The sequence below is a fragment of the Musca domestica genome, unplaced genomic scaffold (assembly GCF_030504385.1).
Source record: "Musca domestica strain aabys unplaced genomic scaffold, Musca_domestica.polishedcontigs.V.1.1 1, whole genome shotgun sequence".
In the NCBI taxonomy this organism is placed as follows: Eukaryota; Metazoa; Arthropoda; class Insecta; order Diptera; family Muscidae; genus Musca; species Musca domestica.
This window is the reverse complement of record NW_026712114.1, coordinates 38854992-38874879: the sequence shown is the minus strand read 5'-3', so window position 1 is coordinate 38874879 and position 19888 is coordinate 38854992. Positions and strand designations below refer to the sequence as shown.

The window sequence follows — 19888 nt, the reverse complement described above, 5'->3', positions numbered from 1 at the left end:
ATACCAAAATGTGGACCTATACATGTAATGTTTCGCCACCGGAGATAGAACCCACTATGACCAACAAATACCATTTTTTAGACAAATCCATGAAGAAATGCGGCACAAATGATCAAAATATCAAATATCGGGAGGTACCGTTATATGGGGACTATACCAAAACGTGGACCGATATATGTCATTTTCAATACCAACCATCCTAGACACAATACAAATTATTCTGCTAAATTTTGGCACTCTACTGTGATTTCAACAGACAGACAGAAGGCCATAGTTAAATCGACTTAGAATTTTATGCTGATTATGAATATATATACATTATGGGGTCTACGACGAATATATAGACACGTTACAAACGGAATGACAAAGGGTATATTAACCTCCTTTCCAAGGCGGAGGGTATAAAAAAATGTAAAAATTATTGCGTTTGACTTTGTTGCAGTTTTTATCTCACCCTGTATATTCATGTAATTTGGATTATATTTCTCAACATACCGGATGGACCGGAATATCTATCTTTATACCGATAACCATTCATTTCTATAGACTATATGCCCGATACAAAAATTACGATGTGTGAAGTTTCTTCTAATTCGTTACATTTCGTATGGACCTGAGCATGATACAAGTAGTACGATGCAAGGATGCAAGGATGCAAGGAAGGATAGTTTAGAACAGTAGAACATGATTGAGTGTTACTGTACAATCAGCTGTACCGAGCTGATCAAAGCCAATGATGAAACATTGTATCAATGCTATATGTCTTCATTCATATTGGTTGAAATTTATGGGCCGTACTTGAAAACTAGTCTTACCGCATTAAGGTACCAACGGTAAAATATGGTGGGCTCAACCGGGATTTGAACCCGGGACCTCTCGCACCCAAAGCGAGAATCATACCCCTAGACCATTGAGCCTCACGTCGGAAGAAATTAAATTATTTTAACTCACTCAAACACAATCATGGCGAATCAATAAGATAAATTGTCGTAATAACTTTCATTCATTGTTTCACAATAAATTTAAAAACATTGTGTAGACCGTCAGTTTTTGTTCATACAATCACAACTAATAAGAAATCTCAAAAAAAAAAAAAAAAACAAATGTTTATACCTTATCTGGATGCTGCAGTAATATTTATCTATAGAAATATCCAGATGAAATATTTTGCTTTAACTTCAGTATTTTCATAAATCGTGTGGTACACATCCCGTTATGAGGCTCAATGGTCTAGGGGTATGATTCTCGCTTTGGGTGCGAGAGGTCCCGGGTTCAAATCCCGGTTGAGCCCGATTTTTTGTATTCTCACCGAATTTTTGTCCGTGTGGCTTAAGATATTCTCCATTGGATCTAGTAGCAAAATGCATTGCTATCATAGCTCCAACCCAACTTATGGTAATTATTGTTATCACCTTATACAAGATTCTTTCTAATTTGAAGATTTTAAGTAGCTTGGACAAATTCCCAATACATTTTGTTGTAATTTGGCCAATTTCAGGCCAGGAAACAACCTTCTTGTGACCCAACCCACATTTTTTTAAACAATATTCAAATCGTAGAAAATGGTCCATAAAATAAGAGCTGAATAATTTCTAAACATAACTTTACTTCAATAAATATATCGTTGTTATTATATAATAAAAATACTCTGAAGGAAGGTTTCTGTCACATTACAGGGTGAGATAAAAAAAAAAACTGCAACAAAGTCAAACGCCATAATTTTATTATACCCTGCACCACAAGGTGGTCAGGGTATTATGTCTTTGTGCATTTGTTTGTAACAGGCAAAAGGAAACGAGATAGACCCATAGTTCCTTTTGATGATCTGCTTAAAATCACTTTCTGAGTTGATTTATGCATGTCAGTCCGCCCGTCCGTCCGTCTGTCCATGTATTTTTGTGAACAAAATGCAGGTCGCATTTATTATCCGATTGAGATGAAATTTTCCAAACAACATTTGTTTGGCCCAAGGACGAACCCTATTGAAATTGGAGATAATCGGTAAAAATTTAGATATAGCTCCCATATATATCTTCCTCCGATTTGCCTTTTATTGTGCACCAAACGTGTAATATCAGTCCGAATTGTATGGAATTTTGCACGTACGATCAGATTGGACCTGAAAATAAGTATGCCAAATTTGATCGAAATCGGTTCAGATATAGCTATAGCTCCCATATATATTGTTCATCCGATTTGCTATTTTTGTCCTCCGCAGCCGTAATATGCACTCTGTAACAACAATATTTGGGAAAATATATCAAATACAGCTCAGAAATACATTTGCTAACTTTAATCGAGATCGGTTCAGATTTGGATATAGCTCCCATATATAACTTCGTCCGATTTACCTTTGATTGTGCACCAAACGTCTAATATTTGGCCAAATTGGATGAAATTTGGCACTTACGACCGAATTGAGACCGAGAAGGTAGTATGTCAAATTTGGTGAAGATCGGTTCAGATATAGCTATAGCTCCCATATATACTGTTCATCCGATTTGTTATATTTGTTACCCACAGCCGTAAAATACACTCCAACGAGTGCATACCCACGATATTCAGGGAAATATATAAAATACAGCTCAGAAATATCTTTGCCAAATTTTAACGAGATCGGTTCCGATTTGGCTATAGCTCCCATATATATTTTTATCCGATTTCAAATTAATTTTGCACCAAATGGGCAAAACAAGTCCGAATTTAAAAGATACAAATGTTTCGGCATATTTAGTCCTTTGAACTTTACATTATAATTATAATCATAGCGTGTATGATTGAATTCTCTCATAAAAACTTTTAATTGTTATGCGCAGCTCTACTAAATTAGCAAAGTGGTGTAGGGTATCATAAAGTCGGCCGCGGCCGACTTTAGGACTTTCTTTACCGGTTTTTTTCTTATGGCCTTCAAACGGCCAATGGAAACGTCACACGCTGACCGAATGTTGCTCTGCGGTATTTTAGCCCATTCTCGGGGAAGCGCTTGCTTAAGGTGATCGATACTTTAGTATTTTTTAGTGCGAACCTTGCTTTCCAAAATACTCCAGACACAATCGTCAAACGGATTGGTATCCGGAGATTTTGGTGGCCATGAAGCGAGCGCTGGAAATGAAGCGAGGAACGTCATTTTGAACCCATTCTTGGGTGGCGCGTGCTAAGTGCGATGGTGCTGAGTCCAGTTGGAATGTCCAAGGTCTGCGGACAAAATGATTGCGTGCCCAAGGCTTTAACACACCCTCCAGGATATTTTCCCGATAATATTCGGAATTTATTCTGATGTCACGGTCGATTAATGCGAGCGGAGAGCGATAATCGGCTGTTATGGCGGACCACACCATCACCATGGCCGGCGCTTGAGTTCTGGTGGCCAACCGAAGATGCATATTTTCAGCTGACCTCTTTGGCAAGTAAATACGATCATTTTGTTTTTTTACAAACTGCTGGACAACGAATGTTTTCTCATCGGCAGTTCACCACTTTCGGCCAAGCGAAGCAATTCTTTAGATCTTTTGGGTCTATTTTCTTTCTGTTGCTGTGTAAGCTCTTGAACTTTTTGGAATTTCAATGGCTTTACCCCGAGCTCATTTTTCAATATTTGTCGAATGGAATATTGCTATATGTTCAGCTCACGAGCCACTTTTCGGCCACTGCGACGCGGGTTTCGATCAAGTCGCTTCTTTACTTTTCGAACCATTTCTGTTGATGTTGCTGTTTTCTTCCGTCCACTTCCTTGACGTCGGGCTACGCTACCAGTATAACGGTAACGAGCGATGTTACAAGACACAAAAGATTTATTCACAATTAAATGCTGGAGTGCTCTACGATAGTCACTTGTGGTTTTCCAGCCAAATATAAAGAAATCACACAATCACTCTTGAATTCCTTCACGTATAACTTTTTTTCTGGAAAATTTTCGCCAAAAGACTTTGGTACGCTTTTAAACAATATAATGAGCTGTCACTGGACTAATTTTAACAGCTGTCGGACGAGTGGCTTAGAAATGACCGCAGTCTGAAATTGGTTGTAGTTTTTTCATCTCACCCTGTATATCAGGTATTTTCATAAAATTCAGACATTTCTTGGACCCAGAGTAGAATTTTATGATAACTAATTTTGTAGAACACTTTGACTTGTTAGGATCCTGTTTAAAAGGCATTTATGACCATTATTTGGTCCCTCGCTTGAGGGATACAATTTATAACCAAAATTATCCTTGTATTGTTTTCGGTAGTATTTCCGAAGACACTATACACTTACAATCTAAAGATTTTAGGAAATATTAGTCCAAACCTTTCCAAAATTGTGGAAGAGTTGGGAAAGTAACTTTAAATACCTTAACAATTATATATATATTTCTCAAAAAAAGCGTATGGAACACTTAAGCATTGCAAACTATTTAAATTTTGTTTCATTGCATTATAAAGTTGTATGCTTTTCAATTGTTTTAAAAACGTGTTAGAAATACTAAATTTCGAATAAATTAAATTAAGGTGGCAAAAAAAAATTGTCGTAAAGCGGTACAACATAAGGCTCAATGGTCTAGGGGTATGATTCTCGCTTTGGGTGCGAGAGGTCCCGGGTTCAAATCCCGGTTGAGCCCGGTTAATTTTTGTTGCAGGTCATTTCACTAAATATAACTTCTAATGAAAGGCCCACTCAGAACAAATCTCGTCGCGTGTCTTCAACATTTCGTTTCCAGGGCCCTTTGAAGTTTCGACTTCAAGTATTTGAAATAAGGTCGTTGCTGCACGTCAAAATATTATATCGGAATATCTTTAGTCTCAATTCACGTTAAATTGATGTAGCGAATACTTTAAAACGGAGCTTTCCTATTGCTGAATTGGAAACATAATTGAATTTTTGGGCAACCTATTTTCACCAAATATTTTTTTTTTAATTTGCTGCCTAACAAATACCTTAACATACTAGATACAATGTCATTAATAATTGGAAGCATATCGAAAAATGTTTGAACATGAACATGTATGCCATGTTTTTGTTATCTAAATTAAAACAAGCTTGATATCAAAAAACAAGCTGTGCATACAAACTGTTATTAAAAACAACAGGTATTTAACTTCTATTTTTAAACGAAGCATTTAAAATTAAATGCTATAGCTGTCGTAGCAAAATGAGTCACCATGAGGCTCAATGGTCTAGGGGTATGATTCTCGCTTTGGGTGCGAGAGGTCCCGGGTTCAAATCCCGGTTGAGCCCGATAAGTTTTTGACTGTATCTACCATTCAAATAAAACATTGTAATAAAAAGATATATGGGGCGTTTGGGGGTTAAGAAAGAGCGAGGGAGAATACTTTTGGTATCTACAAAAAACGGTTATATTGTGAAAATGCAACTTGTCGACGTTATTCTTCTTCTCTATGGTGAACATACTACGTACAAGAGACTGTGTTATTACAACTCAGAATTTGTTGCATGGGTAGTAGGATGCTCACGGGACTTTGGAGTAAGAGCAAAACACCACTTAAAGTTGTTAATTATGCTATTAGATGTTAAATTACTAATATAAGATATTTTAAATTACATGAAAATTGAAGATTTCATTTCGAGATTTCAATTTTTCCAATAACTTCTTCTCATTTAGTCAATCAATTTTATAGTTATGAATTGTCAAATATCAGTAAATGATAGAAAAACAACAATAAAATTGATGTAAAAGCATTAATTTTCTTAGTAAAACAAATTCAATATAAAAAAACACCTGTGAATACAAAATATTGTTGAAAACAACTCGTATTCAAGTCTTTTGCTTTATGCAAAAAAAAAAAAAACTTAACAACAGTACCAGTGATAGCAACCGCGGCCAATATGAGGCTCAATGGTCTAGGGGTATGATTCTCGCTTTGGGTGCGAGAGGTCCCGGGTTCAAATCCCGGTTGAGCCCAGTGTTTTTTATTTCGTTTTCTTTTTTAACTATTGCAGTGAAATTAATATTAAAAAATCAAAGGATTACATTCAAAACAATTCTCAAAAATATTGTATTGATATTTATAAAAAATGTGTGATTTATTGGTTAAATAGTAGTAGAACAAGAGAAAACGTCAAAAAATCAAGGCCAGATCAGAATGACGCTTTTAATTAAATGTAACTAAAATATTTAAAATCCCAAACAATAACACAACAACCCCACAGTGAAACTTTTTTGAGGTGGAAAATTCCCAAACCTACTGGAAAATGTTAAGAAAATCTTAGAAACAAGTAATATGTTGGTACACTTATATTGAAAATTACCATTGATGAGGTATATTTGTATAAAATACTAGCTAAATACGGTGCGCTTCACTACCCCTGTCGATTTTACATGCATTCAAAATTTTATATACAAATATTTGTTAGCTTACAAATAAACAAAATAAAACAAATTAAAAAAAAATAAAATAAAAACGTAATTATTGTAATACTTTTATACGTAAACAAACAAATAGCTTGGTCTACCAACGCATGAACATGCCAGGAACAGCTGAACATGATAAAAGTAGGAACATGCCAACTTTAGTCCGCATACACGAAGGGTTTGTCCTTTGGATTTATTCATAGCAAATGCCAAGCGTGCAGGAAACTGCAATCTTTTGAAGTTGAGTGGTATTTCTGGTGCAATTAAAGAATTCGAGGTAGCGTAATAATCGTATCCTCAATTAAATTGTTGTATAATACCATTGCAAACGCGTTGTGGGTCAATGCTTCATAATAAAATCATATCCCAATCTGAACTGATTTTATTATAATTTAACAAAATTTACTTTTACACCAAATTCCGTCACACCTTCCATATTTCATTGAAATTAGAGGTACATACAGTGTTTAGTGCATCCAAATCTGAAACGATTTGAATATAATTTGACAAACTTATTTTTGTAGCAAATTTAGTCACTCGTGGAATCGGATATACGTATTGTGTTTGGTGCATCAAATAAACGGAATCGGCCGAAAATACATATGGGAGCTATATCCAAATCTGAACCGATTTTAATATAATTTGAAAACATTTATTTTCTGATAAAATCCCCTCGCACATTCTAAATTTCATTGGAATCGAACATACATAGCGTGTTTGGTGCAATAAACGAAATTGGTTAAAATATATATATGGGAGCTATATCCAAATCTGTACCACTTTCAATGTAATTTGGCAAATGTATGTTCGATTTAAACTCCGTCACTCATTCCAAATTACATTGGAATCGAACAAACATATTGTGTTTGGTGTATCAAATAAAATAAATCGGTCGAAAATATATATATGGGACCTATATCCAAATCTGAAACGATTTAAATATAATTTGGCAAATTTATTTTCTAATCAAATCCCGCCACTCATTTCCAATTTCATTAAAATAGAGCATACATATCGTGTTTGGTATGGGAGCTATATCCAAATCTGAACAGATTTCAATATAATTCTTCCTTAAATTCTTCTTTAATTTTTCCTTAAAATGTTATAAGCATAAATTATATGCTCACCTCAACCAACATATTGTTTAAAAATTTTCTTGATTTTCTTGTTTGTTTTTGTATTGCTCTTGCATAGCTGATTCATCTTATTATTTAATCAATTGTTATTTTTTATTTTTGTTAATTTGTTTTAATGTTTAATTTTAATTATCTTTAAGATTAAGAATATTATAAATAATTTTAGAGTAGTTATGTATAGAAGTTTTTGGAGACGTCCATGCCCTAGGGGCTAGGTAACTGTGTTAATTGAATATATAAAAAAAAAATTGGAAAATGTATGTTCGTTTTAAATTCCGTTACACATTCCAAATTTCATTGAAATTAGAGATACTTAGCGTGATTGGTGCATCAAATACATGAAATCGGACGAATATGTATATGAGAACTATATCCATATCTGAACCGATTTTAATATAATTTGGCAAAACAATTGTTTAGACAAATTGCATCACATATTCCAAATTTCATTGAAATGTGGCGAACACAGCGTGTTTAATGCATCAAATACATGAAATCGGCCGAAAATATATATGGAAGCTATATTCAAATCTGAACCGATTTCAATATAATTTGGCAAATTTATTTTTGTTCCAAATTCCGTTATGCATTCCAAATTTGGAGACTGTATGTGTAATCTACCAATACATATGTACATATAAAATCTGAAATTTTGGGAGGTACTTCCGATTCTGATGCCATATCTCCAGTTCCAAGTGCAATTTCAAAAATGTATATAGCCTATGTTACTTTCAGGTGATGTTGTAATATACTTGGAAATTTTGAGGAAAATCTGTTCAGCGGTTTTCGAGTCCATAAATTGCAAACATAAAAACATTTTTCTCTTTTATACATATAGATATTCACTGAAAAATAAAAATATAAAAAATTGAAACCCTGGGAAATATTTTAGAAGCTAAGGTTATAAAGATGCTAAAAGCAAACCTTGAACAACTTTTGACCATTTATGAAGAAAGCAACAAAAAAATCAACAGGAAAGTAAAAAAGGATCCCTGGAATGGGCTCTCCGAACCCGTTAGCTTTCTGCCCTAGTTTACACCCATTGAGGACTCAAAATAATTAATGACAAACTCTTCCATACATATTACATATTTTTTGGCTATACATTACTATAAACCCACATTCACCATTTGAGTTAAAAGGTTATTAGACAAGTAATGCATCCAAAATTATAGTCCGAAGTGAAATGATTCATAATTTTTTAATTCGACAATATGAAATAGTGGAGCCGTTACATGTCAAGCAACTAAATTGTAGGTGATGCATCAAAAATAACAAAACAGTTGTATCATTTATTTACTGTTCGTTGACATTCTAATGCAGTGCAAATAATGGAAGTCGAAATATAACAAAAACTGATAAGTGCGGCAATTATTTTTGCTCAATGTAAGCCGTTGTTATAATTTTATAACTTACTTTTATATATTTTTTTAGAAAAATAAGAAACTTGAAATAAGTGTTCCACAAGAAAACCATTTATGATTAAATCAAGAAATAGTACGACCATTTGCATGATTCGCTCTAGTTTAGTGGATTTTGTGAAATTTTCATAGAGAAATGCAAACTAATTGGCATATACCAAACATGGACCATAGACGGGAAGATTCTGCTGGTCATCCAAATCCTTATATAGTGATGCAGAAAGTACCGTCTTGGAACATCCAGAATAATTGCCCCTATTACAATAAAACGCCAGGAGATTAACCGATTTGTAATAAAATCAGCACCGAGAATGTTGCACTTCGAGCTACCATAAGTTTTAGCTTAACTAAGTTGAGTTTTCCAACGATATCCATCAACTATAGCAGAGTGCGGGAAAAGTGCCAAATTATCGTGTAAATTACGTTATAAAATTACATTCCAATACCAAGATCAATAAATCACACACATACCGCTCCAAAAAATCTACGCAGACCTATTATAACTTTAGCGAGTCAATATAATACTGGAAGAAAATGCATTTGGCCCGAAATACTAAATTGTAACCTTAAAGTAAAAAAATGTGGGTAGAACTTCAAAAATGACAAGTAATTTAGTCTACATTGGGACTATTAAGAAACGGACTTCAAGTGTAAAATCACAGGCAAATCGGTTGGTTATTGGAAATTGAGCCATAACATCACTGAATATCAGGATGCACAGGTGGAACAATGGCATTTTTCTCACAGTTAGTTGCAGGAAGCGTTTCTACATACTGATCTTAACATATAAAATGAAAAACGTTGAGGAAAATTTTGAAGTCTATAATGTTGCGAATCGACATGAGTTGAACAATGTCGAAAATCATATCAGCAAATCTAAGAAATAAGTACATACGTACAAAAATATGAAATAAATGAAACCAACTTACCAACCTTAAAAAGTTAATTTTTATCTTGCTTATCTTATGTCTTATTCAAATGGGTATCTTGATATACTGTAATGATTTCACGAGTTTTTTAAGTTCTTACGATTATTTTTCAATTATTTGCTTTAATTTCTTAAATTGGTGCTATTCTAAAAGAAACAAAAAGTATGAAATGTTAAAACTATGGTTCCATAAAAGACAGAAAAATCTTACATTAATTTATTATTTTTTAACTTGCATCCACTTCAATCTTCACCACCAGGGTCAAAATCGTTGTTGCCTTATAATACATTATCTACAAAATAAATTGCTTCACTATCACTTCCGCAGATTATCTTAGAACTTTGTGTATCAAATGAATTAATTGCCTTTCGCAAGTCTGTCATTAGAGCCGTAACACTTATGCGATTTTTGGCACGTTCTCCGTTCAACCATGGATTGGTATTTTCTGTTGCGGTCGTTGATGGTTCCATAGCACGGTGTACACCACCACTCATGGTTGGATGTTGTGCCCAAAGCCATAGTTCACCTGCTTCGGCAGTGGTAAACAGCTTAGATGGATCGGAACGATGAAAACCAATATCAGTTATGGGACTAGTGTGGGCCGATAAATATGAGGCAGGATATCCTGGATTTCTTAAATCCCAAACCGTAATGGAACCCTCTTCAGAGCCGGCCATCACAACATGTGGCTGTGTTGGATGAGATGTTAAGCAGGAAACATAGTTACAGCGTTTTTCATCTTCGCATGAGGTCATAAAGGCCGTAGTTGCAGATCCATCAGAAGACGATCTTATATCAAACATCCGTATAATACCCATACGATTGGCTGTCAACACTTCTTGGGGATTAACATAAAGTACAGATAGCAGTGAGCAACTATCGGCTTCTATAGAACGTCGCACAGCTAAGTGAGCCTGTGTATCGACAATATTTAAACGGCCATCTTCTCCAACTGTAGCCACATCTTTGCCATATACGGAAATAGATGAACAACTGGAACATTTGCCACTAGCTTTAAAACTGTGTAATAGCTCACTATTGGCTTCCTTTTGTAAAACGTCTTCTTCCACAGCCTTTTTAATTCTAAACAAGGTTACGCGGCCTATTGAAAGAAGCCAGTGATTTAATAAAATACACCTAAATCTGTTTTTAAGACTTACCATCGCTACAACTTACTACAGCTGTATCGTCTGTAACAAATTCAATGCCCGTAACATCGCCATTCATAGCCAGTTTATCACTACATCTGGGAACAAATTCATTGTATTCCGAACCATCATACTGATTCCGATGCAATCGCCAGATACGCAAAAAATTCTTTGGCATATCCCAGCTACCGGTCAGAAATCTTTCGCTTTCACGCAGTTGCTCTGGTACCCAACGCACCTTGGAAATCTTTTCTGAGATGAAAAATGTATTGACTTTTGCATCAGCCATTGCTATATTTGTTGCAATTGTGTATTTTTTCTGGAAAAATTATATCCTTCAACTTTTGTTTATTAGCAGCAAACCGATTGTTTATTTGGGGTTAAGCGTGCAAAAAGAAGCGGTAAACAGGAACATCTGTGTTGAAAGCTAAGTGTTGCCAACTAAAATAGTTTCAGTATGTTGGCCACACATAATATACAAGAATATTGCTATATTTACATTGGAAATCTGGTAGCAAAAATAGTCATTTGAATTTTCATCAACGCAGCTGAGGCAACAATAAACATTTTTCGAATTCAAAATTCTGAATGACAAATTATATAAATAAAATAGTTTTTTTTAGTTTTCTTTTATTTTCTTCGCTTAATAAGTCAACTTTATTACCATGATTCCGTTAATGATTTGTGTGTATAAAATGGATTTATAAATATAAATTTTGACAATGAGATGTTGTCAAATGAATAATTTGGAAAAACATTGTAAACATATGATTCCATGACTTTACCTTCTTAATTCTACCGTGCTTTAATCAATATTTTTCCTTATTTTAAAAATTATTTAAAAAAAAAAAACAAAGGATGAATGAAATTCGTGGAGCTAAATCTGTTCCAATAAGTCCGTAAAGGAAAACCCATAAACATCTATTAATTTTTGAAGAAACATTAAAAACTTTTTTGACATATGAATATCCCCAAGGGTTGATGCATCTAACTGGGTTCTTCTACCATGGTATTTGTTGAGAGTATTTTGTTTAATTATAAATAGTTGGGGTCAATTTCCGCTTGCTACTATTTTTGATCAAAGAGTAACAAAAAACAAAAATTAAAAGTTTTTTCTTTTTAAGTCTAAAACAGAGCCAACGATTCATGTTGGTTCATTCACACTGAAACACACATCAAATTAAGGACTGATTCTGTTTTAAGAAATTTATTAATATATACTTTGTGACTTAACATAAAGGGATATCAGAGTTGCTGTAGTTTTCCCATATAATTTGACATTAATATGCCATGAATAGATAAATGGAAACATGGCTTTTGATGACATACAAATCTTACTTGCTGACAGTTCCAGCAGGAAAAGTAATCAGATAAACTTATACATGAAAATTAATTGTGGCCTGTTCGTTTCTTTAAATTAGTTGAAATAATGTAAACACGGCCGATATTATGCCGACAAATGCGTAGTTGGCAACGCAGACTGTATAAGCATTTTGGCGCGCTTTAATTATAAACATGGAATGTAAACAAAGTTTTTCGTCACATTCCTTCGTTGTAACCGGACATTTGAGGTTGTTGATTGTTGCTAAAATTATACAAAGAAAATAAATCTGCACAGAAATGCCACCACGCAAGCGTAATTTAAAGGTAGCGATGAATTCAAAAGATGAGGACAAAATGGTAATGCAAAAATTTTCTCAGTAGTAGACGTTGGTGTTTTCATTTTACTCTCCGTAGACCACACAAGATAAGGAAAATGAGGAAAACCCTGCAAAGAGACGTAGTACAAGGAGCACACGAAATACACGTTCCATGGCTGAAGAGGGAGCCACGGCATCGCCGGAAAAAGAAGAAAAGAAACAATTACCATTTGTTAAGTACAAAGGAGCTATTAAATATTTCACAGATGGTAACGAAATTGCCGAAGCCTCTGATGGTTTAATGTAAGTACAGTTTTTCTGAAATAAGTTTCCCATAATAATGAAATGTATTTCAATTATAGACAATTTGTTGAAAAACAACCTGGAGATGGCCTGGTACCCATCGCATTTGACATGGAATGGCCGTTTTCATTTAAAACTGGTCCAGGCAAATCCGCGGTTATACAAATCTGCGCCGAAGAAAAGTGTTGTTATATATTTCAACTGACGAATCTCAAGAAGTTGCCTGCAGCTCTTGTTGCCTTGCTTAAACACAAGCGGGTACGTTTGCATGGTGTTAATGTTAAAAAGTAAGTTTTACATTTCATATTTGATTACAAATAATAACTTATGTATATGCTTTTAATGTGATTCTTTCTAGTGATTTCCGTAAGTTGGGTAGGGACTTCCCAGAAATTAATTCAGATGATTTAATTGTGAATGGCTTGGATCTGGGGGTTTGGTGCAATGAAGTATGTGAAACTGGCGGACGCTGGAGTTTAGATCGCTTAGCAAGTTATGTGGTAAGTTGTGTCGTACTTTTTATAAGTCAAGACAACCTTAATTTTATATGAAAATGATGATTAACGACCCTTGATTTTGCTCTGCAATAATGAATGAGCAAATGCTTAAATATTGAATTTGAGTCCATATCTTAACTATCATGTATTTCGATTCACATTTTTTTTATTAGGACAAAACATATTGTAATGACTTCCTGTAAAAAGTTCAGAGAAATGTGAACGAAAAACTAGAAGTATTTTTTTGGACATATTTTATTGAATTTGTTTAGAATATTTTATAGTCTTTGCAGTCTGGGTACCATTTTAAAGTTTACATTGGAAGCAATGAAAAATGCTTACCTCTAAAAAATCAAAGAGTTTTTACTAAACTAGAGTTGTTTTCATTGTTTGCAGGTTGGAAAGGCTATAGATAAAAACAAAAAAGTACGAATGAGCAAATGGCATGTTATTCCATTGGATGAGGATCAATTGATGTACGCTGCCATAGACGTTTATGTAAGTTGATACAACGATTTTTTTAATTATTTCTAAGAATTTATTTTTTATCTTTACAGATTGGTCAATTAATTTATCGAGAGCTTGAAAGGCGAGCAAAACTTAAAGAGGAAAACGAAGCGAAATTTATTGAGAAAAATGGCGAAGCTGCATTTAAAGCTGTCAAGGCATTGGGTGAAAGTTTCCTTAATGAAAAAGCTGAAGAGGTTGCAATTTAATTCCCCAAAGTTATATCAAATGCTGACTGATTTTTACTGTTAATTAAGTTAAGCGCAATATATTATTTATCGTATTCAATTGTTTTTAATTTTGATAAAAAAATGTTAATATCCAAAAACTATCAAGTTTTGAGAAGCATCTATTATGGTATCTAATTGTTTATATTTGAGAAAAATCTAAATAAGAAATCATCAAGTTTTGACAAAAATAAAATATTTATTATTTTTGAATATATATATTGAAAAACTAGAAAATATATTGTTGAGGAATTATATACCGCAATTGGGGAAATTAGTTAAATTATGTTATTAGTGGTCTTCGCCGCAGGGCTATAGCCTCTAGTTTACGTTTTAATACCTGATTATCCAAATCGATTTGCCTTTGTTGTTTTTTACGATTTACAGCTGATGTTGTCAGACGAACATTTGTTTGGGAATTTGTCTGAAAAATATTCAACATGTTATACATTCATTATACATTAAGTATTTCGTTTTTAGAAAAATACCTTAGAAGATTGAGATTTGTGTTGTGCACTCTTTGCCACGTAAGTGGGTTTTTGAGTAAGAATTTTACGCAATAAAATTTGATTGTGACGTTCGATTTCGCGCATGCGTTCATTGGAGAAACTCATACTTTTTCGAGGATGTGATTTTACTCTGAAATAGATTAATTCAGTTTAGAAAAGTTGGTAGTTAAAAATGGTTACAAAATTTTAAAAATTTAAATAAAAATAATAGCGAATTAACCTCTTTTCATTCCAGAATTTAAAAATTAGAAATATTAGTACCCTTTGAAGTTCGCTATGTTACCAAATAAGCATAGTAATGTAGAAAATATCTGCAAAAATCAAGAAATATCTGACAAAAGTAAAGAAACTATTTAGGATTGGTTGTTGTGGTTTCAACGGGAAGTGAATTTAATTAAAATTGGGTTGATTGGAATTTTGACTATTTTTCACACAATTTGATTTAATGACCATTGAAACTTACAGGCTTTGTTCTTAACTCTAACCGCATGTAAAACGCAGCGAAGAATGCGAATTCTTCCTTACAGAAATCGTCGATTTTTAAGTAGCAGATTTTTCTGGATAAAAAATATTAGGGTTTTCAGAATATTTATACAGATCTTCCGAACAAATATTGTAATTTTCTATAAAAAATAATATTTTTTCAAGCAATTAGTTTCATGTAACCCCAGACCAAAACTTTGAAGTATTTTCAAGATACTACTGATACAGGTCTACCTAATACAAATCATGGATTTTTTCATTTTTTATATTAAAGATCGTTTTTTTCAAACATTTCTTTTAAGAGTGTACTAACAAACCATATCTAATATTTAAGACAATTTTTTAAAAGAAAATTGTTCAAAGGCCTTTTGACTAATTATTATTCAGAACATTGTAGAAAAGGTCATCGATACGAGAATCCCAATATTCAGAGATTTTTTCAAGAGCCTTCTGGCAAAAAACCAATTATAATTTTTTTTAAAATTTTTAACTACAAATACTGAGTACATTAATGTCCCATAATTTAAATATTGATCAAATTGTCTCAATATTTGAAAACATGAATGAAAGAGGTAGATTGTGAAGATTAAGATATATACAACAAATAAGCCAATAAATATACCCTCAGCCATATGGCAACAGAAGGTATATATCACTTGATACGGCCAAAACATGCCTCATCGAAATAACCGTTTTAAACCTTAGGTCTCTTGGATCAAATTCTTTTCAGGGCATTTGGTGTCAATCTAGCGACGTACGTCCGTCTGTCTGCTGGCTGGTGCGCACGATAACTTTCGAAGGGAGTATCCGATTTGGTCCAAACTATCGTACATCGTAATATTATTATCAAACATATATCGAGTTCGGAAATGGGCAATATCGGCCCAATCCTTCCGGTATATCCAAGCAAAAGGTTAAAAATTAAAAAAAATATATTATACTGCATAGAAAGAGAAAGGATGTTCCAACTTTGCAAATTCCTATATTTACATCAATGCTAAGTCAGGTGCGAAAATGGAGTACCTCCTCCATAAAAGGTCAAAATTTTTAATAATTATAACTCTTATAAAATGTGACGTAAAAGTCCAATTGTCATCAAATTACACACTTCGCGATGTTTTATTAATCCAAGGTCTGGTGTGAAGATGGAAATTATCGGTCCACTCCCTGTGGTACCTCTCCCGCAAAGTGTTAAAATTTTGAATATCCATGAAGCACATAAAACACGATTCCATTCAGACTTGGCACATGTCAATATTTCTATCACCATAAGATCTGTTATAAAGATGGTACCTCTGGGGTATCTCCCTCACAAAGGGTCAAAGTTTTGAATAGCCAAAACGATTATAAAATCCGAAAATAGCATCCACTTCTCTTCGTATTTCACGCATCCCATTATTTCTAACACAAAATCCCCTGTGAAAATGGAATATATCGGTAAACTCCTTCTGGTACCTTCCTTGTCAAAGCTTTAAATATCCATGAAGCTTATAAAACTCGAAATGAACATCTGATTTCATTCAGACTGGGTACATATCAATATTTTCATCAACACAAGAACTGTTATAAAGATGGTAGAGATAAGTCCATTTCTTCTGCCATCTCCCCCACACAGGGTTCAAAAAAAGCTCAAAGAGAGCGAAATAAGTATCCGACTCTCTTAATATATAACACGAGATCTGTTATGAAGATGATATATATCTACGAACCTCTTCTGGTATCTCACCCACAAAGGGTCACAATTTTCAATACTTTTATCTGTCATAATACAATCTATCATATCCAACATTTGTTGAGGGTATACATCTGTCGGCTAATCCGACTGATGTTTTCTTAAAGAATATCTGCTGATATCCGAATTCTTATTTTTTCATTACTATTTCTGAATACAAACTACAGCTCTATCATATCCTCCCATAGAATAGAAAGCATTCGGTATTACCTGAAACGATCCGTTGTTGGAGATGGTCTTATGAAATTAGCATGAAAAACATAATCTTCGGAATTGAAGCAGCTGGGTGTTTTGCTGGTTATTTGATATTCAAATTGGGTATCGTAGTAGCTTTCATCTTCGTAATAGTTGTCATTATCAACACCTTCCGGAGATGAGGATTTTTCGTGATATTCCAATTCGACTTCCTTGTCACCATGTTCATTACTTATTTCATCATTTTGTTTATTATTTCTCTCTTCCACAGAGTTACCTCTACTTTGAGAATAATTTTCAGCATTCGCTTCTTTGCGTTCCTCAAGATTCTGTGATTCGTCGCTCTTCGAATGTGATTTCTGCTGTTCCGAAGCATAGGTAATATTTGTAGCATTCATAGCATCGAAAAATACCTTTGCAATATTTTCAGGACTTAAAATGTGATTGGGTTCAAAGCTGAATGTCATACGAATGGAATCATCTGGCCTATGATATGGTTGTGGCAAGTCATCAGTAACGATGGTATCAATTTCTTCGACATCTCTACTTTGGTTTTGTAAACTGGTCAAAGAATTTCCAACGATTTCTACAAAATCTGTTTGAATTTGTTGTGGTATTTGGGGTATGGGTGTAAATTGTTCCATAATTTTGTCGATCAATTCTGGTATGGGATCTATTTCAGATTCCTTGGGTGTTTGTTTTTCAGTTCCTAAACTTTCTTCCTTGTGCAGAGAGTTTGAGTCATCATCCTTGTCTTCCTGGGAACTCTCACTTGCTGAAGTTTTGGAATCTGATTGCACACTTTCCAAACGATTACTGCTACCTTCACTACTGTTGATTTGTTTCGGTGTCTTGGCTGAGTTCTGTAGCAAATAATGTTCTTCCATTTCACGGATCTTTTGGAATTCCCTTTCCTCTTCGCTGTCAACAAGGGATTCTTCTTCGCTAACAGAACCATCACTGTCCTCATCAATACTCTTCAAAGGTTGTGTTTTTTGATATTTTAGTGGACGTATTTCACGACGTATACGTGTCATTGTCAAATTTTCCTCTTCTTGGAAATGCATAGATGGTGTATTAATCTCCACCAATGTTTGGCCCACAATAACATCATCCTCCTCGTCCGATGAACTGTCAAATGGCACGGCATCTGTTTGTAGGGGGGCACTATATCTAAAGGGGACCTAAACAAATAAACGAAAATATGAACATAAATATTGAAATCAAAATTGCATCAAATTAATTTACCATTTTTGAGTTACTGGCCGAATCATGTCCTTGGCCATCGTTGTCTTCTGCATCACTAACTTCGGATATTTCACTTTCAATTTCAGTTGCCTCCGGCACTTCAGTGTCAGATTCTTGTTCAAATGTATCGTCGGCATAGCGTTCCTCATCTGAAATAAATGATTCGGCGCTCATCACGTGTCCTTAATTAGAAAGCACTTAGAAATTCTCAAATGTCCTGATTAATCGAAAGTCAGTGTTGGTTTGTTAGAAAATAAAAAACGATAGGAAAAAAATATGACAAGTTTTCCAAAACTTCACAATGGAAAAATATTGTCTTCAAATTCTTCGAATATATCAATGGCTAATTTATTGCAACCATGGCAACAAAATGACACATGTTGCCATTGTCGATAATTTAATAACTTTGATATATCCTCTCCGGAAAATGGTATTTCCTTTGTGGTAATTGTTTGTGTGTTTTCCTCTATGAGTTGGTCGCTTCGTTGAGTTTATTTGATTACTGGCCAAAGAAAAACACCGTTCATTTAATTTTTGGTGATTTTTTTATTTATGACTTTATCCTGGCAACGTGTCCTTTTGTAATAAAAAGCAAAGCGACTAGCCTCTGTCCTGGCAACATGTGCCATCTGTGTTGCCTTGGCAACTAATAGTTTTATTCTATTCAACACTGTCCACAGTTCAGATTGTGCTTTACAGCTGTATTGGTAAGTATGAGCATTGGTTATTGTTTTAATAATTTATTTGTTTATTTAACTCTGGTAGCATCAAGGTAGCAGGCAGTCATATTTTTCCAATCAGCTTAAATCTTTTAGGAAACAAAAAAAATAAAAATTTTCGTATGCATGTCTACGTCTTCGTATAGTCCCCATATAAATGTTTTCATTTTAGGGGTACAAATGTTTTCCCCTTACAAATGTTTTCATTTTTCATTCAAGTTCCTTCCAATTGGTAGAAGGTATTAAAAGTTCGGCCCGGCCAAACTTGGCTGCTTTTTTACTTATTTTATTACATCAACTGACTTCTGGAGAAATATACAGCCATTTCATGATACATCTTAAAGAGATAATGTTCATTTTGGTTAGATAGGTAGATCCATTAAAAATTCTGTTAAAATCTTTAAAATACCTAATATCGGAAGGTGCCGATATATGAGGGGATATACGATATTGGGGACCTATATAGACAATTCTATTTCAGGAGATAAAGTACTCACAAATAACTCCTTGTGTATAATTTCAGACAATTCCGTTGAAAAATGTAACTAAAACCATCAAAATACCGAATATCGGGGGTACCGTTATGTAGGGGGCTAACGATATCGTAGACCTATATAGATAATTCTCTTCCAAGGGATAAAGTACTCAAAATGAACTCCTCGTGTGGAATTTCAGTCAATTCCATTGAAAAATGTGGCTGAAATCATCAATATGCCGAATATTGGGGGTACCGTTATATGGGGGCTATACGATATCGCAGACCTATATAGGTAATTATCTTCCAAGGCATAAAGTACCTACAAGGAACTCCTTGTGTGGATTATCAGACAATTCCGTTGAAA

The 19888-nt window shown here is 34.0% G+C and overlaps 3 protein-coding genes and 5 non-coding genes across 8 annotated transcripts; 5 read left to right on the top strand and 3 right to left on the bottom strand.

The window, feature by feature from the left end:
* Window positions 1-845: 845 nt before the first annotated feature.
* Window positions 846-917, bottom strand: TRNAP-UGG (transfer RNA proline (anticodon UGG)). Its single transcript has one exon. It is a non-coding gene; the product is annotated as a tRNA-Pro (tRNA).
* Window positions 918-1219: 302 nt separating this feature from the next.
* On the top strand, window positions 1220-1291 carry TRNAP-UGG (transfer RNA proline (anticodon UGG)). Its single transcript has one exon. It is a non-coding gene; the product is annotated as a tRNA-Pro (tRNA).
* A 3237-nt stretch (window positions 1292-4528) lies between these two features.
* Window positions 4529-4600, top strand: TRNAP-UGG (transfer RNA proline (anticodon UGG)). Its single transcript has one exon. It is a non-coding gene; the product is annotated as a tRNA-Pro (tRNA).
* Window positions 4601-5145: 545 nt separating this feature from the next.
* Window positions 5146-5217, top strand: TRNAP-UGG (transfer RNA proline (anticodon UGG)). The gene has a single exon. It is a non-coding gene; the product is annotated as a tRNA-Pro (tRNA).
* Window positions 5218-5830: 613 nt separating this feature from the next.
* TRNAP-UGG (transfer RNA proline (anticodon UGG)) lies at window positions 5831-5902 on the top strand. The gene has a single exon. It is a non-coding gene; the product is annotated as a tRNA-Pro (tRNA).
* A 4115-nt stretch (window positions 5903-10017) lies between these two features.
* Window positions 10018-11398, bottom strand: LOC131802401 (nucleoporin Nup43-like). Its single transcript, XM_059122595.1, has 2 exons — window positions 10999-11398; window positions 10018-10940 (listed from the first exon to the last, which is right to left on the bottom strand). Exons 1-2 carry the CDS (start codon window positions 11273-11275, stop codon window positions 10117-10119), a joined length of 1101 nt encoding a protein of 366 aa, XP_058978578.1. The 5' UTR covers window positions 11276-11398; the 3' UTR covers window positions 10018-10116.
* Window positions 11399-12506: 1108 nt separating this feature from the next.
* LOC131802392 (3'-5' exonuclease-like) lies at window positions 12507-14377 on the top strand. The gene is made up of 6 exons (XM_059122589.1): window positions 12507-12666; window positions 12724-12929; window positions 12989-13216; window positions 13288-13429; window positions 13823-13924; window positions 13984-14377. Exons 1-6 carry the CDS (start codon window positions 12607-12609, stop codon window positions 14140-14142), a joined length of 897 nt encoding a protein of 298 aa, XP_058978572.1. The 5' UTR covers window positions 12507-12606; the 3' UTR covers window positions 14143-14377.
* Window positions 14340-18930, bottom strand: LOC101890668 (protein hemingway). Its single transcript, XM_005185824.4, has 4 exons — window positions 18328-18930; window positions 17095-18263; window positions 14649-14799; window positions 14340-14584 (listed from the first exon to the last, which is right to left on the bottom strand). The coding sequence occupies exons 1-4, from the start codon at window positions 18499-18501 to the stop codon at window positions 14444-14446; spliced, it is 1635 nt and encodes a 544-aa protein (XP_005185881.2). The 5' UTR covers window positions 18502-18930; the 3' UTR covers window positions 14340-14443.
* Window positions 18931-19888: the final 958 nt, after the last annotated feature.

Bases quoted from the DNA above. Each gene is read 5' to 3' on its own strand.
- LOC101890668 (XM_005185824.4), bottom strand. From the start codon at position 18,501: ATGAGCGCCGAATCATTTATTTCAGATGAGGAACGCTATGCCGACGAT. The intron at 14,800-17,094 runs GTAATACCGAAT...AATCTATTTCAG, and splicing joins CCAACAACGGATCGTTTCAG to AGTAAAATCACATCCTCGAA. The intron at 14,585-14,648 runs GTATTTTTCTAA...AATATTTTTCAG, and splicing joins ACAAATCTCAATCTTCTAAG to ACAAATTCCCAAACAAATGT.
- LOC131802392 (XM_059122589.1), top strand. From the start codon at position 12,607: ATGCCACCACGCAAGCGTAATTTAAAGGTAGCGATGAATTCAAAAGAT. The intron at 13,217-13,287 runs GTAAGTTTTACA...GATTCTTTCTAG, and splicing joins CATGGTGTTAATGTTAAAAA to TGATTTCCGTAAGTTGGGTA. The intron at 13,925-13,983 runs GTAAGTTGATAC...TTATCTTTACAG, and splicing joins ACGCTGCCATAGACGTTTAT to ATTGGTCAATTAATTTATCG.
- LOC131802401 (XM_059122595.1), bottom strand. From the start codon at position 11,275: ATGGCTGATGCAAAAGTCAATACATTTTTCATCTCAGAAAAGATTTCC. The intron at 10,941-10,998 runs GTAAGTCTTAAA...TTCTTTCAATAG, and splicing joins TGTAGTAAGTTGTAGCGATG to GCCGCGTAACCTTGTTTAGA.